At 41.2% G+C, this 14306-nt stretch overlaps 1 protein-coding gene across 1 annotated transcript in view; it reads right to left on the bottom strand.

Moving 5' to 3' along the window:
- Positions 1 to 14306, bottom strand: part of pitrm1 (pitrilysin metallopeptidase 1) — a 55807-nt gene that overhangs the window by 13462 nt on the left and 28039 nt on the right. The window contains exons 14-18 of the mRNA XM_059971915.1: positions 11217 to 11355; positions 9035 to 9151; positions 3773 to 3905; positions 3042 to 3162; positions 136 to 212 (exon numbers count right to left, since the gene is read on the bottom strand). Coding sequence (XP_059827898.1) covers positions 136 to 212; positions 3042 to 3162; positions 3773 to 3905; positions 9035 to 9151; positions 11217 to 11355 — 587 coding nt within the window. The remainder of the gene's footprint in view (positions 1 to 135; positions 213 to 3041; positions 3163 to 3772; positions 3906 to 9034; positions 9152 to 11216; positions 11356 to 14306) is intronic.

The raw sequence follows: 14306 nt of genomic DNA on the forward strand, positions 1-14306 counted from the left end.
TTCTATTTCTACTAAACTTACTCCATACTGATCAACGAGCTTCCATTGACATATTTGAAGATGACAAGATGAATTAATCATAGCAGAAAAAGAAAGTTCCCACACGTTTTAGAACAATTATGAACTAGTCCTCACCTATTAAAAATGTCTGTCCAAAGCTGCATCATGTCAGGCAGGTTTCTGTCCAGACACAGAGATGTAAACAACACACCCTAATGTACAGAGAACAGAAATGTTTATGCTGAACATTATTTACACAAGATACACAAGAGTAATAACCATTAGAGCAAAAGAAAAGAATATGGAAATGAGAATAGTACCAAAAACATTTGACAATAAAAAGCAATGGGAAAGCTTTTTTTAAGTGGTCGGATGCATAAAGTATGAGGGTACATCAGAAGGCGCACCTCAAGGTGTGTGCTAAGGCTACTGTTCTACTCTCCATCTACACATGACTATGTGGCAAGGCACAGCTCAAATACCATCTATAAATTTGCTGACAATACAACCATTGTTGGTAGATTCTCGGGTGGTGATGAGAGGGCATACAGGAGTGTGACATACGAACTAGTAGAGTGGTACCACAGCAACAACTTGGCACTGAACGTCAGTAAGATGAAAGAGCTGATTGTGGACTTCAGGAAGGGTGAGACAAAGGAACACATACCAATCCTCATAGAAGGATTAAAAATGGAGAGAGTGAGCAGTTTCAAGTTCCTGGATGTCAAGGTCTCTGAGGATCTAACCTGGTCTCAACATATCGACGTAGTTATAAAGGCAAGACAGCGGCTATACTCTATTATGAGTTTGTGTATTTGTTGGCGTGCCAAATCTCTTCAATGTGCACAAGCTGGAGCTCACAGTTTCTCAAAGTCACTAATCCTGAATTGATCTTACCCTGGTTTGCGTTGAATCATGGTCTCACTCCAGGCCAAATCCTACGACCTTTTCCTTCCCGTGTCTTCCCTCTTCATCTCCTCACGAACAAAACCCCAAGTCCAACCTTAAGTGTCCCTCACCAGAGAAACTTCCCCTAAACTTGACCATCATAATTGGATGGCACATATTTTTCCTCATCTCTTATCTTGAACAATAACCCAAACAAGCTGAAAATGGAACAAGCTGTAAACAAGCTACTCTTACAGAACTGCCAAAATTAAATACATACAGGATAACAATAAAAATATAATCCAGGGCATTACATTAAGAAATAGGAGCAGAGGTAGGCTATCTGGCCTATCGAGCCTGCTCTGCCATTCAATAAGATCAGTACTGATCTGGCCATGGATTCATCTCCACCTACCTGTCTTTTCCCCATAACCCTAATACAGAATGCTTCTTTGTCCAAAATCTCCACTCTAATCATTTCTTTGTTATTCTGTTCAACTGGCCACAAGCTATTTACTTTCTATTTGATTTTATTTAGCAGGTAATATTAAAACTCTTCCCAATAGATACTTATTGATGCTCAAACATGTCCTCATAATAAAGATCATACTATGGTATGAGCTATCAGAAGCAACTGGACAGGTATTTACAATTATGTTTAAAAACATTTACACAGGTACATGAAGAAGAAAGGTTTAGAGGAATATGTGCAAAGACAGGAAAATTGGATGAGCTCAGGAAGGCACCTTGATTAGCATGACATAAACACAGGAAAGCCTGCTGATGCTGGAAATCCAAAGCAATGCACACAACATGGTGGAGGAACTCAGCAAGTCAGACGTCTATAGAAATGTATAAACAGTCGGCGCTTTGGGGTCAGACACTTCTTCAGGACTGGAAAAGAAGGGCAAAGTGGCCAAAATAAAAAAGAGGGGCGAGGGGAAGGATGATAGCTAGGCGATAGGTGAAGCCAGGCAGGCGGGAAAGGGAAAAGGGCTAGAGAGGAAGTAATCTGATAAGAGCCAATAGTGGACCAAAGGAAAAAAGGAAAGGGGAGGCAACCCAGGGGGAGATGACAGACAAGTGAGAAGAGATAAGAGACCTAAGTGGGGACTAGAAGAAAAGGGCAGGGGGAGGGAATTTTTTTTAACTGGAAGGAGAAATCGATATTCATGCCATCAGGTTGGAGGCAATCCAAACGGATTATAAGATGTTGCTCCTCCAACCCAACTGATATGTTGAAGTGGGAATGGGAATTAGAATTAAAACATTTTGCCAGCAGGAAGTTCCACTTTTGATAGATGGGAGTGGAGGGGCTCAAAGAAGCAGTCCCCCAATTTATAAGAGGTCTCACCAAAGTAGGAAGCCACATCAGGAGCAACAGACAAAATAGATGACCACAGCAGACTTGCCTCACCTGGAAGGACTGTCTGGGGCCCTCAATGGGCGTGAGGGAGGTAGTGAATAGGAAGGTGTAGAATGTTGGCTGCTTTCAGAAATAAGTGCAGGGAGCGAGATTAGTGGGAAGGGAGAATTGAAAAGGCATAATTGAGGGAGCAACCCCTGCAGAAAGCGGGGTGGGGGGGGGATTAAAGATACATTTGATGGTAGGATTCCTTTGGAGATGGTGGAAGTTGCTCATGGGATGGTATGCAAGGACAAGAGGAACTCTATTCACTGTTAGGCAGCAAGACTGGATGAGTGCCAATGTTCGAGAAATGGAGGAGATATGGGTGAGGGCAGCTTCGATGGTGGAAGAAGAGAAACACCGTTCTGGGAAGAAGAACATGTCTGATACCCTGGAAAGGAGAGCTAATAGGCCTGCCCCTGCAATATGTCTCTCTGAATCTTAATGTTACAACTATGCCCTTGCAAAATATTTACGAGCTTGAACATTACAATTGCCACCTTAACACAATGTTCATTTTCAGGTTAGCACCTTCCATCGGCGCTTAGATAGTTAATATAAAAAAAAACCTTACCTTTTTCAAATGGAAAGCCCTCAACCACTAATTTTGCAGGTTTGACACTGATGTAAAGTTTTGTTTGTTTACTTTAAATTTCAGAATGTTTGCCTTCCTAGTGTGAATAAATGTCATACCAAATATAGCTAATTCCACTTTATATTTCTAGTTTAGATACAAAGCGTGTACCTGTTCATACATATCCAAGTTTTCATTATCTTGGAGAATCTTAGGCGAGGCAGACATCCCTCCAGTCTTCAACTCAATCTGCTGTGCCTGCTCTCTATAATTTAAGTTCCCACAGCCCATCCTAAATAAATAAAAATTAAGTAAAATGTCAGTCTCTCAATTAAAAAGATTTGTATAATTTTTTTCTAAATCAATGTTAAGTTCTTGCAATCACAACCCAGATTTTATCAACAGTTAAATCACGCCACAGGCCTCAAGGAACATTGCCCAAGAAGATGCCCCAATCTCCACTGTATGGATTTCACCTTCCCTGACATCAAGAGGAAATCACTTGGGTCAAACAATTAAGCAGATCGAATAAACACTTAAGACAATCACATCGAAGAGATGAGAAATCAAAACTGGCACAAATAAAAAGGCTTAAAGTAGACAGAAGTAGCTTTTGTAAAATTTTTGAAATATTTAATCATTTGACAGTACACAAATATAGTTTTCTGAGACACAGGTTGTTCTTCAGTAATGATTTAGTATACTTTGTTATCTTTCATTTTTCAAGGTTTCAAGTCGTAAGTATTCAAGTATTTTTTAATAATTTAATTTCTCATTAATTCATTGATGTAATCAGGCAAAATACTTCCGATTTTGTTTGACAGACACTGAGTAAATGCAAGATTTTCTTTTCATTACAATTTTAAGAGCTAACCTGAGCATCTACAACTTCACTAACTTACCTCGTAATCACATTGCAGAACAGTGGTACATATGGCTTCAGCTCTTCAGGCAAAGTATTAAGGCTAGTGAAAGCCCTAAAGTAAACAATGCCATTGGTTGGCTGATGACAATACTGAATGGGTACCTCTCCACCTAAATGGAAAGAGAGCAGAATAAAATCAACATCACAAAGTTTCAAAAGGTAAATTTAATGTGGTCAGTAGTTTACTATGAATGCCCATATCTCATTTTACTACAAATCTAAACAAACTCAGACTAATCTCTTAATAGTTAAACCTTTCTCTTGTTCCTCTATTTCCAAATCCAGCTATTTACTCAATCTGTTGAAGTATGTTTACGAATTTTGTGGCAAAGCTGGCGGATGATGTGAAGATAGGTGGAGGGGTCGGTAGTGCTGAGGAATCAATGCGATTGCAGCAGGACTTAAGACAAATTGGAAGAATAGGCAAAAATGTGGCAGATGGAATAGTATTGGGAAATGTATGATACTGCATTTTGGTAAAAGGAACAATAGTGCAGACTATTATCTAAATGGGGAGCAACACACACAAAATGCTGGTGGAACACAGCAGGCCAGGCAGCATCTATAGGAAGAAGCACTGTCAACGTTTCAGGCCAAGACCCTTCGTCAGGAGAAGGTTCAAACATCGGAAGTACAGAGGAATTAAGGAGTCCTTGTGCAAGAATCCCAAAAGGTTCATTTATAGGTTGAGTCTGTGGTAAAGAAGGGAAATGCAATGCTGGCATTTATTTCAAGGGGAATAGGATGTATAGTGCCATGAAAAAGCTTGGGTACCCCCGGTCAATATTTCTGTTACTGTGAATAGTTAAGTGAGTAATCTCCAAAAGTCATAAAGTTAAAGATGAAACATTCTTTTCAACACTTTAAGCAAGATTAGTGTATTATTTTTGTTCTGTACAATTTTAGAGTGAAATAAAGGAAGGGAGCACCATGCAAAAGTTCGGGCATCCTGAGAGATTTGAGCTCTCAGATAACTTTCACCGAGGTCTCAAACCTTAATTAGCTAGATAAGGCTATGGCTTGTTCACAGCCATTGTTAGGAAAGGCAAGGTGATGCAAATTTCAAAGCTTTATAAATATCTTCATTCATACCATGGATGTTCAATCCTCATACACCTCCATCCCCCATCAAGAAGGCCTCAAAGCCCTCTGCTACTTTTTGAATAACAGACCCCACCAGTTCCCCAGCACCACCACACTCCTCCGGTTGGTGGAGCTTGTTCTAACTCTCAATAACTTCTCCTTTGGTTCTTCCCACTTTCTCCAGATCAAGGGCGTAGCCATGGGCACTCGCATGGGCCCCAGCTATGCCTGCCTCTTTGTGGGTTATGTGGAACAGTCTATGCTCCAAATCTATACTGGCACCACTCCCCAACTTTTCCTCCGCTACATTGACGACTAGATTGGTGCTGTTTCCTGCACCCATGCTGAGCTTGTCAATTTCATCTATTTTGCTTCTAACTTTCACCCAGCCCTTAAATTCACTTGGTCCATCTCAACGACACTTCTCCCCCCCTTTCTTGATCTCTCGGTCTCCATCTCTGGAGACAGACTATCCACTGACATCTTCTACAAACCCACTGACTCCCATAACTATCTTGACTATACTTCTTCCCACCCTGCCCAATGCAAAAATGCCATTCCCTATTCCCAGTTCCTCGGTCTGTGCCGCATCTGCTCCCAGGATGAGGCTTTCCATTCCAGGACGTCTCAAATGTCCTCTTTCTTTCAGGATCGTGGTTTCCCTTCTGGCGTCATCAAAGATGCCCTCACCTGCATCTCCTCCACTTCCCGCACTTCAGCCCTTAACCCATCCTCCCGTCACAACAGGGACCGGGTTCCCCTTGTCCTCACCTACCATTCCACCAGCCTCCGGATTCAACACATTATCCTCTGCAACTTCTGCCACCTTCAACAAGACCCCACCACCAAGCACATCTTTCCCTCCCTACCCCTCTCAGCCTTTCTCAGGGATCGTTCCCTCCGCGACTGCCTGGTCCACACGTCCCTCCCCACAGAACTCCCACCTGGCACTTATCCCTGCAAGTGCAAATGCTACACCTGTCCCCACACCTCCCACCTTACCATCATTCCGGGCCCCAGACAGTCCTTCTAGGTGAGGCAACACTTCACCTGCGAGTTTGCTGGAGTCGTCTATTGCATCCAGTGCTCCCGGTGTGGCCTCCTCTACATCGGTGAGACCCAACGCAGATTGGGGGACCACTTCGTTGAGCACCTACGCTCCGTCTGTCACTATAGACAGGACCTCCTGGTTGCCACCCACTTCAACTCTGCCTCTCATTCCCATCTAGATATGTCCATACTGCCAATGATGAGGCCAAACTCAGGTTGGAGGAGCAACACCTCATCTACCATCTGGGTAGCCACCAGCTTGGTGGTATGAACATTGAATTCTCCAATTTCTGGTAATTCCCTCTCCCTCCTCCTTCCCCTATCCCAGGTCCCTCTCTGCCTCTCTCCCCTTTCAACTTTCTGCTTCTTTATCTCTACAGTTCGTTCATGCTTATCCCCTCCCCTCCCCCCTTTATCTTTCCTCTGATTGGTTTTCCACCTGGCACCTCTAGGCCCTACCCCCTCCCCTATCTCTATTGGTGGCCTTTGGCCCTCTCGTCCCCCCCCCCCCCCCCATTCTTGTTGAAGGGTTTCGGCCCGAAACGTTGGCTACTCTTTTCTCACGGATGCTGCCTGGCCTGCTGAGTTCTTTCAGTGTCGTGTATGTATTCTTTATAAACACCTGACTCCTCAAACCTTGTCCCAACAATCAGCAGCCATGGGCTCCTCTAAGCAGCTGCTTAGCACTGGAAAATTAAAATAAATGATGCCCACAAAGTAAGAGAAGGCTAGAAGATAGCAAAGTGTTTTAGGTAGCCATTTCCTCAGTTTGTAACATAATTAAGAAATGGCAGTTAAAAGGAATGGTGGAGGTCAGGTTGAGCTCTGGAAGATCAAGAAAACTTTCCGAGCGAACTGTTCGTAGGATTGCTAGAAAGGCAAAACAAAACCCCCATTTGACGGCAAAAGACCTTCAGGAGATTTTAGCAGACTCTGGAGTGGTGGTGCAGTTCTACTGTGCAGTGACACCTGCATAAATATGACCTTCATGGAAGAGTCATTAGAAGAAAACCTTTCCTGCAGCCTCACCACAAAATACAGTGTCAGAAGTTTGCAAAGGAACATCTAAACAAGCCTGATGCATTTTGGAAACAAGTCCTGTGGACTGATGAAGCTAAAATAGAACTTTTTGGCCGCAATGAGCAAAGGTATGTTTGGAGAAAAAAGGGTGCAGACTTGCATGAAAAGAATACCTCTCCAACTGTTAAGCACGGGGGTGGATCGATCATGCTTTGGGCTTGTGTTGCAGCCAGTGACACAGGGAACATTTCACTGGTAGAGGGAAGAATGAATTCAATTAAATACCATCAAATTCTGGAAGCAAACATCACACTGTCTGCAAAACAGCTGAAAATGAAAAAAAGATGGCTTCTACAAACGTTTGTACAACAGGATAATGATCCTAAACACACCTCAAAATCCACAATGGACTACCTCAAGAGGCGCAAGCTGAAGGTTTTGCCATGGCCCTCACAGTCCTCTGACCTAAACATCATCAAAAATTTGTGGATAGACCTCAAAAGAGCAGTGCATGCAAGACTGCCCAAGAATCTCACAGAACTAGAAGGCTTTTGCAAGGAAGAATGGGCGAAAATCCCCCAAACAAGAATTGAAAGACTCTTTGCTAGCTACAGAAAGCATTTACAAGCTGTGATATTTGCCAAAGGGGGTGTTACTAAGTACTGACCATGCAGGGTACCCAAACTTTTGCTTTGGGCCCTTTTCCTTTTTTGTTATTTTGAAGTTGTAAAAGATGGAAATAAAAAAGAAATCTTTCTTAAAATATTAAAGAAATGTGTCATCTTCAACCTTATGCCTTTTGGAAATCAGGTCATCTTTTACTCGCTTAGCTATTCACAGTAACAGAAATTTTGACCAGGGGTGTCCAAACTTTTGCATGCCACTGTAAAAGCAAGGAGATAATGTTGCATTTTTATAAGACACTAGTCAGGCTGCACTTGGAGTACTATCTACAGCTTTGGGCCCCATATCTCAGAAAGGATGTGTTCTCATTGGAGAGAGTTCAGGAGGATGACTCAGGGTTAACATGAGGAATGTTTAGCAGCTTTGGCCTGTACTCACTGGAATTTAGAAGAATGTGGGGGTGGATCTCATTGAAACCTACAGTAAGTTGAAAGGAATAGATAGGGTGGATGTAGAGAGGATGTTTCCTATGTGGGGGTATCCAGAACTAGAGGTCACAGCTTCAGAATTGAGGGGCGATCCTTTAGAACAAAGGTATAGTAAATCTGTGGAATACTCTGCCAGACTGTGGTAGAGGCCATGTCCGTGGGCATAGTTAACGTGGAAGTTGATTGTTTCTTGATCGGTCGGGGTATCAAAGGATATGGTGAGAAGGCGATGTACGTTGAGGGGGATCTGGGATCAGCTGTGATGGAATTGTGGAGTAGATTCAATGGGCTGAATGGCCCAATTCTGCTCCTATGTCTGACAGTCTTATAGTAGAATGACTCTTGGTTATCTTTGCTGAAATAAAGATGATGGTTTCTTTCTAAGCAGAACTGATACAAATTATCAAATCAGTCTGTGAAGTGCAACTGATACTTTATAAACTCTGACATTTGATGGTTCATAACAGTAATTTATTTCCTCATCGTAAGGCATTTGAGATTCGATTATAACCGTTTATTTGCAAAATATAAGTCTGATTTAATTTACAAAGTACTTCTCCAGACAAATTATAAAAAAGATCTACATGCTCACTGATGGTGCTCTTATGTAGCTGGTATATTTATGTCTTCCAATAAGTAGTTAAACTGTTACTAATAATCCAACGATGAATATTTTATGCCAGGAAGACACTTTTAACACCATTGTTAACTGAACAAGATGTGAACAAAAAATTCACCTATCCCGGCAGATCTGACAAGTAGTAAACAAAGCGATCGCTCATTGTTTTGTTCATTCACAGGACATGAACAGCACTGTTAAAGTCATCATTTCATGTCTCTTCCTAATTATTCTTAAACTAATTCTTTGTAAGGGGAACTGAAGGTACACAAGAAACTTCTCACAGCTGTTCTAAGTATCAATACATTTAAACTGCACTTAACTATGATAACCCCATGCAGGTTAACAACCTCACCTACACAATCCATTTGCACAGCTGTTAAAGGAACTGTTTGCTGAATATCAGAAATTTTAAGTGCTGGAAGACAAGATGCATCTTGAGACGTACTCTGTGAGGCTATCAGTTTGAGCCCTGAGAAAGTATGAAGATATTAAGTAATTAATCACATTGCCCATTGATACTTTAAAGCATCTTATAAATGACAAAACACAGTAAGTACTACTATTGTAATAAACAAAATTGTTACAATATCTAAAGGCAAAATACTGAATAAATCTTCGTACTAATATCATCTTTAAGTATCACTACTATATCTCTTCTCAAACCTTTACAGAAGACTAGTATACAGGGTGAGCAGGTAATTAGGAAAGATAATGATATTATCTGTGAAGGGAGATAAATACAAAAGAAAGGTGGTTATGCTTAAGTTAGATAAGGCAATAGTGAAGCAATATGTGAGGTACTGTGTACAGTATCGGTCTCCTTATCTAAAGAAGATATTTATGTGTTGGAAGTGGTTAAGAGATGGTTTACTAAACAAGTTTCAGGAACAGGTGGGATATCTTACTAGGAAAGTTTGTGCAGATCAAGCATGCACCTGCTGTAGTTTAAAAGAGCTAGAGCAGGTGATTGTAACACACAAGGTAAACACAAAGTGCACTGCAGATGCTGTGGTCAAAGCAAGTCGCACAATATGCTGGAGGAACTCAGCAGGTCGGACAGCATCTGTGGAAACGAGCAGTCAATGTTTCAGGCCAAGGCCCTTCGTCAGGACTGAAGAGGGAGAGGGCAGGGGCCCTATAAAGTAGGTGGGGGAAGGGTGGGAAGGAGAAGGCAGGTAGGTGCCAGGTGAAAAACCAGTAAGAGGAAAGATCAAGGGGTGGGGGAAGGGAAGCAGGGAGGGGATAAGCAGGAAAGGTGAAGAAGGAATGGAAGGGGAAAGCACTGCATAGTAGAAAAAGGCTGAATCATGAGAGAGGTGATAGGCAGCTAGAAGAGGAGGCAGAGTGAAACTGGGATGGGGGAAGGGAGCGGAAGGGAATTACCGGAAGTTGGAGAATTCAATGTTCACACCAAGGGGCTGGAGACTACCCAGACGGTTTATGAGGTGTTGCTCCTCCAGCCTGAGTTTAGCCTCATCATGGCAGTAGAGGAGGCCATGTATGGACATAACTGAATGGGAATGTGAAGCAGAATTGAAGTGGGTGGCAACCGGGAGACCGTCTGTTGTGGCGGACAGAGCAGAGATGCTCGACGAAGCAGTCCCCCAATTTGCGTCGGGTCTCGCTAATGTAGAGGAGGCCGCACCGGGAGCACTGGATGCAACAGATGACCCCAACAGACTCACAAGTGAAGTGTTGCCTCACCTGGAAGGACTGTTTGGGGGCTCTGAATGGTGGTAAGAGAGGAGGTGTAGGGACAGGTGTAGCACTTACGCTTGCAGGGATAAGTACCAAGTGGGAGATCTGTGGGGAGGGACGTGTGGACCAGGCAGTCGCGGAGGGAACAATCCCTGCAAAAAGCAGAGATGGATAGAGAGGGAAAGATGTGCCCAGGACCCCACCATTAAAGTTTTTTTTCCTGAGTTTTGAAACTCTTTATATCAAAGGATATTAAGGGAGAAGAAAATATATGCTTGATAAACAAATGGATAATAGGTTACCATAAGTAGACAGGAATGCAAAGTTAGATTTAAACACATTTTAATTCAAAGTCCATAAAATTAATTCTTAACTTGAACATCCAAATGTTTCTGCAATAGCGTTTGCCTACACTTCATGGACAACACAACTTCTGAAGTGAACACTGAATGCAATTGAATCTATGATATGCTGTAGATGTTTTATTCAGTCTAAGCAATGTATAAGATGAAGTTTCAGGTTTAAGATTTTAACACAAAGTCCTGCAAGCCCCTGGAACTAGGAGTGGAGTCAACAAACATTCCAGAATTGTAAGTCACCAAAATTTCCCCTACTGCTTATCCATCGATAGTATAGGTACAGTGTCCTCCAGGAGTAAACAGCAGACTATAACTTGCTGCTTTGTATTCAAGATGGCCACTTGGGGTGGGGTGGGGGTTACAGGTGCTTGTGAATGTAACATCAACATTGCAGTTTCAGCATCTTTCAAATTAATGGGAAATTAGTAATTAAAATTAAAAATATTAATATCAGCCCCAACCACTAAAAAAAGTCACCTTTTTCATATATCTCTTTCTTTTCCTCCATTGATAGAGAGATGACCTTCTCTTCTAGTGTTCTTTTTTCAGCTTGGGCTTGATTTTCCAAATAACCTTCATCTGGACTCATTGACAAGGCTAGTTGGTGAGGATTTTCCTGTATTACAGTAAACATCCACAATTATGATTATGACGCCAAAACACTCCTTCAGAAAGAAATATCACCAATGATTTATGAAGGAGGTAGTCAGCTATGCAGCCTTCAACGTTGGTAAGCAGTCTTGGGTCCTTATCAAAAAATGGATGTGCTGGCAATGGAGTGTTCAGAGGAGGATTACGAATATAATCCTGGGAATGAAATGGTTAACATCTGAGGAGCATACGATGGCTCTGGGCCTGTATTTGCTGGAGCTTAAAAGAATGGGGAGAAATCAAAGAAATCTATCAAATATTGAAAGGTCTAGGAAGAGTGGATATGGAGATGATGTATCATATAATAGGGGAGTCAAGGACAAGAGGGCACAGCCTCAAAATCAAAGACATCCCTTTAGGACAGAGATGAGGAGGTATTTCTTTAGCCAGAGGGTGGTGATGACTGTGTGGAATTCATTGCCACAGACAACAGTTGAGATCAAGTCATTTAAGTCAGAGGTTGATAGTTCTTGAATAGTAGGAGCTTCATGGATCACTGGGAGAAGGTAGGAGAATTGGGTTGAGAGGAATAATAAATGAGCCCAAATGGAATGGCAGAGTAGGCCTAATTCTCGTATATCTTATGGTCAGTGTAGAAGAAAATATGATTTATTTTCAAAATAAGAGCTGTTCGTGATTTATATTGAAGGAATCTATTGGAAGACATGGAAAAAATGATTCAATCTTCAACTCTAGATGAGACAGAGTTAAACTAAAAATTCGGAAGAAGGATAGCATTACTAAGCATTATGAGAGAATAAATTACAGGGTGGCTATTCTTTATCCAAAATACCTGGGGCTAGTGTTTTAGATTTGGAATACATAATGAAATAGCTTGGGATTGTATTCGTTTTTGACTCTATATTTACGTGCTACCAGTAAGCAGTCTTTGTTTTCCACTTGTTCATCACACGTAGGCACCAAACAGCAAAAATATTATATACCATTAATATCGTGAAAATATAATGTGTGCAGGGTACCAAAAGTAGCATTGGAAGCATATGTGAATCTAACTGTTGAACATCAACACATAGCAGCAAGCTTTAAGGTTCCAGATGTGATGTTATGTTTTGATTAACAGGCTACAGTATACTATACTTGTATTTTACTTATTTTAGGTTATATGTAAGGCATAAAAACCATCAGGATTGTAGACTAGCTCTGGTGTTACATGTTCATCAGCATCAATCATGGCAAATTCATCTATGATCAGCAGACTCTTTAAACCGTTTAATGCCATGACTTTTCTGAAATTTCTGCAACCAGACTGCTGAATTTTCAATTACATTCAATTTTCTGTTCATGATAGATATTTGCTTATTTCATGATCTGCATACTGTTAAATGGCATCAGTTCATTCCAATGCTGAAAAATCCACTCTTTCAATACATCATTGAGATATTCATTTCTCATTTTATGCAGTGTTTTCTATTTCTCAACAACTTCTGTTAATTACATATGTGAGGTCTCTTCTCAAAACTGGCTGTGGCACGCAGAGACATGCATATCACTTGGGAACCTGCCCAATGCCTTGTCGAATTTTACATTTGTGACACCATGGATTTCAGAGGTTTTCAGATTTTGGATTTTCAGAAAGGGGTACTCAATATGTAGTAATTACACTAATGAACTGGTTCATGTACTTGAGCAACTTGACAAGAGCCTCTAAAGAAATTACAGTTGAACATAATAGTACTTAAAACATTTGCAAGGATTAACTAAAAAAAAATACATACACTACAGAACCTATGGCACTGGATTTTAAAGTCTCAAGGTAACAAATACTATTATATCCTTTGTCAATCCTTTTTTTCATGGAAATAAACAAACATGGGAGATGAAAAAAGGGAATGCTTAAGTTGCTAGTTGTCTTAAAATACTAACAATAGGGAATAGAAATTGAAACTCTCTGTCCTCCAATGCCATGGTACATGGTTAGAAACATAGAAAATAGGTGCAGGAGTAGGCCCTTCGGCCCTTCGAGCCTGCACTGCCATTCAGTATGATCATGGCTGGAGATGACAACCAAATACTTCCAAAAGCAAAAAAGATATACAGTGCCTACAAAGAGTATTCAGCCCTCTTAGAAGTTTTCATGTTTTATTACTTTACAACATTGAATCACTGGATTTAATTTTGCTTTTTTTGACACTGATCAACAGAAAAAGACTCTTCCACATCAAAGTAGGACAGATCTCTACAAAGTGATCTAAATTAATTGCAAATATAAAAACATAATGTAATTGATTGTATTAAGTATTCACCCCTTTTAATATGACACACCAAATCATCACTGTTGCAGCCAACAGGTTTTTGAAGCCACATAATTAGTTAAATGGAGATCACCTGTGTGCAGTCAAGGTGCTTCAATTGATTGTGGTAAAAATACACCTGTATCTGGAAGGTCCAAATGCTGGTGAGTCAGTATTCTGGCAAAAATGACACCATGAAGATAAAAGAACACTCCAAGCAATTCCATGAAAAGGTTATTGAAAAGCACAAGTCAGCAGATGGACACATGGAAATTTCCAGGTCACTGAATATCCTTTGGTGTACAGGAAAGTCAATCATCAAGAAATGGAAAAAAATATGGCTCAGCTATAAATCTGCCTGGATTAGGCCGTCCTCAAAAACTGAGTGATGTGCAAGAAGGGGACGAGTGAGGGAGGCACCGAGAGACCTATGACTGCTCTGGAGGAGTTACAAGCTTCAGTGGCTGAGATGGAAGAAGTTACACATACAACTACTACTGCCAGGGTGCTTCACCAGTTGCAGCTTTATGGGAGAAAGGCAAAAGGTTAACATCATAAACCAGGGAATTGCTTGTTATGTCTCTCTGCTCATTGGAAAATGGAGTCACCTCTTTCTCCCTTATTAGGAGAGAGAGAGAGAGAGAGAGAGAGAGAGAGAGAGAGA

This window comes from Hypanus sabinus, chromosome 6, assembly GCF_030144855.1.
Source record: "Hypanus sabinus isolate sHypSab1 chromosome 6, sHypSab1.hap1, whole genome shotgun sequence".
NCBI lineage: Eukaryota > Metazoa > Chordata > Chondrichthyes > Myliobatiformes > Dasyatidae > Hypanus > Hypanus sabinus.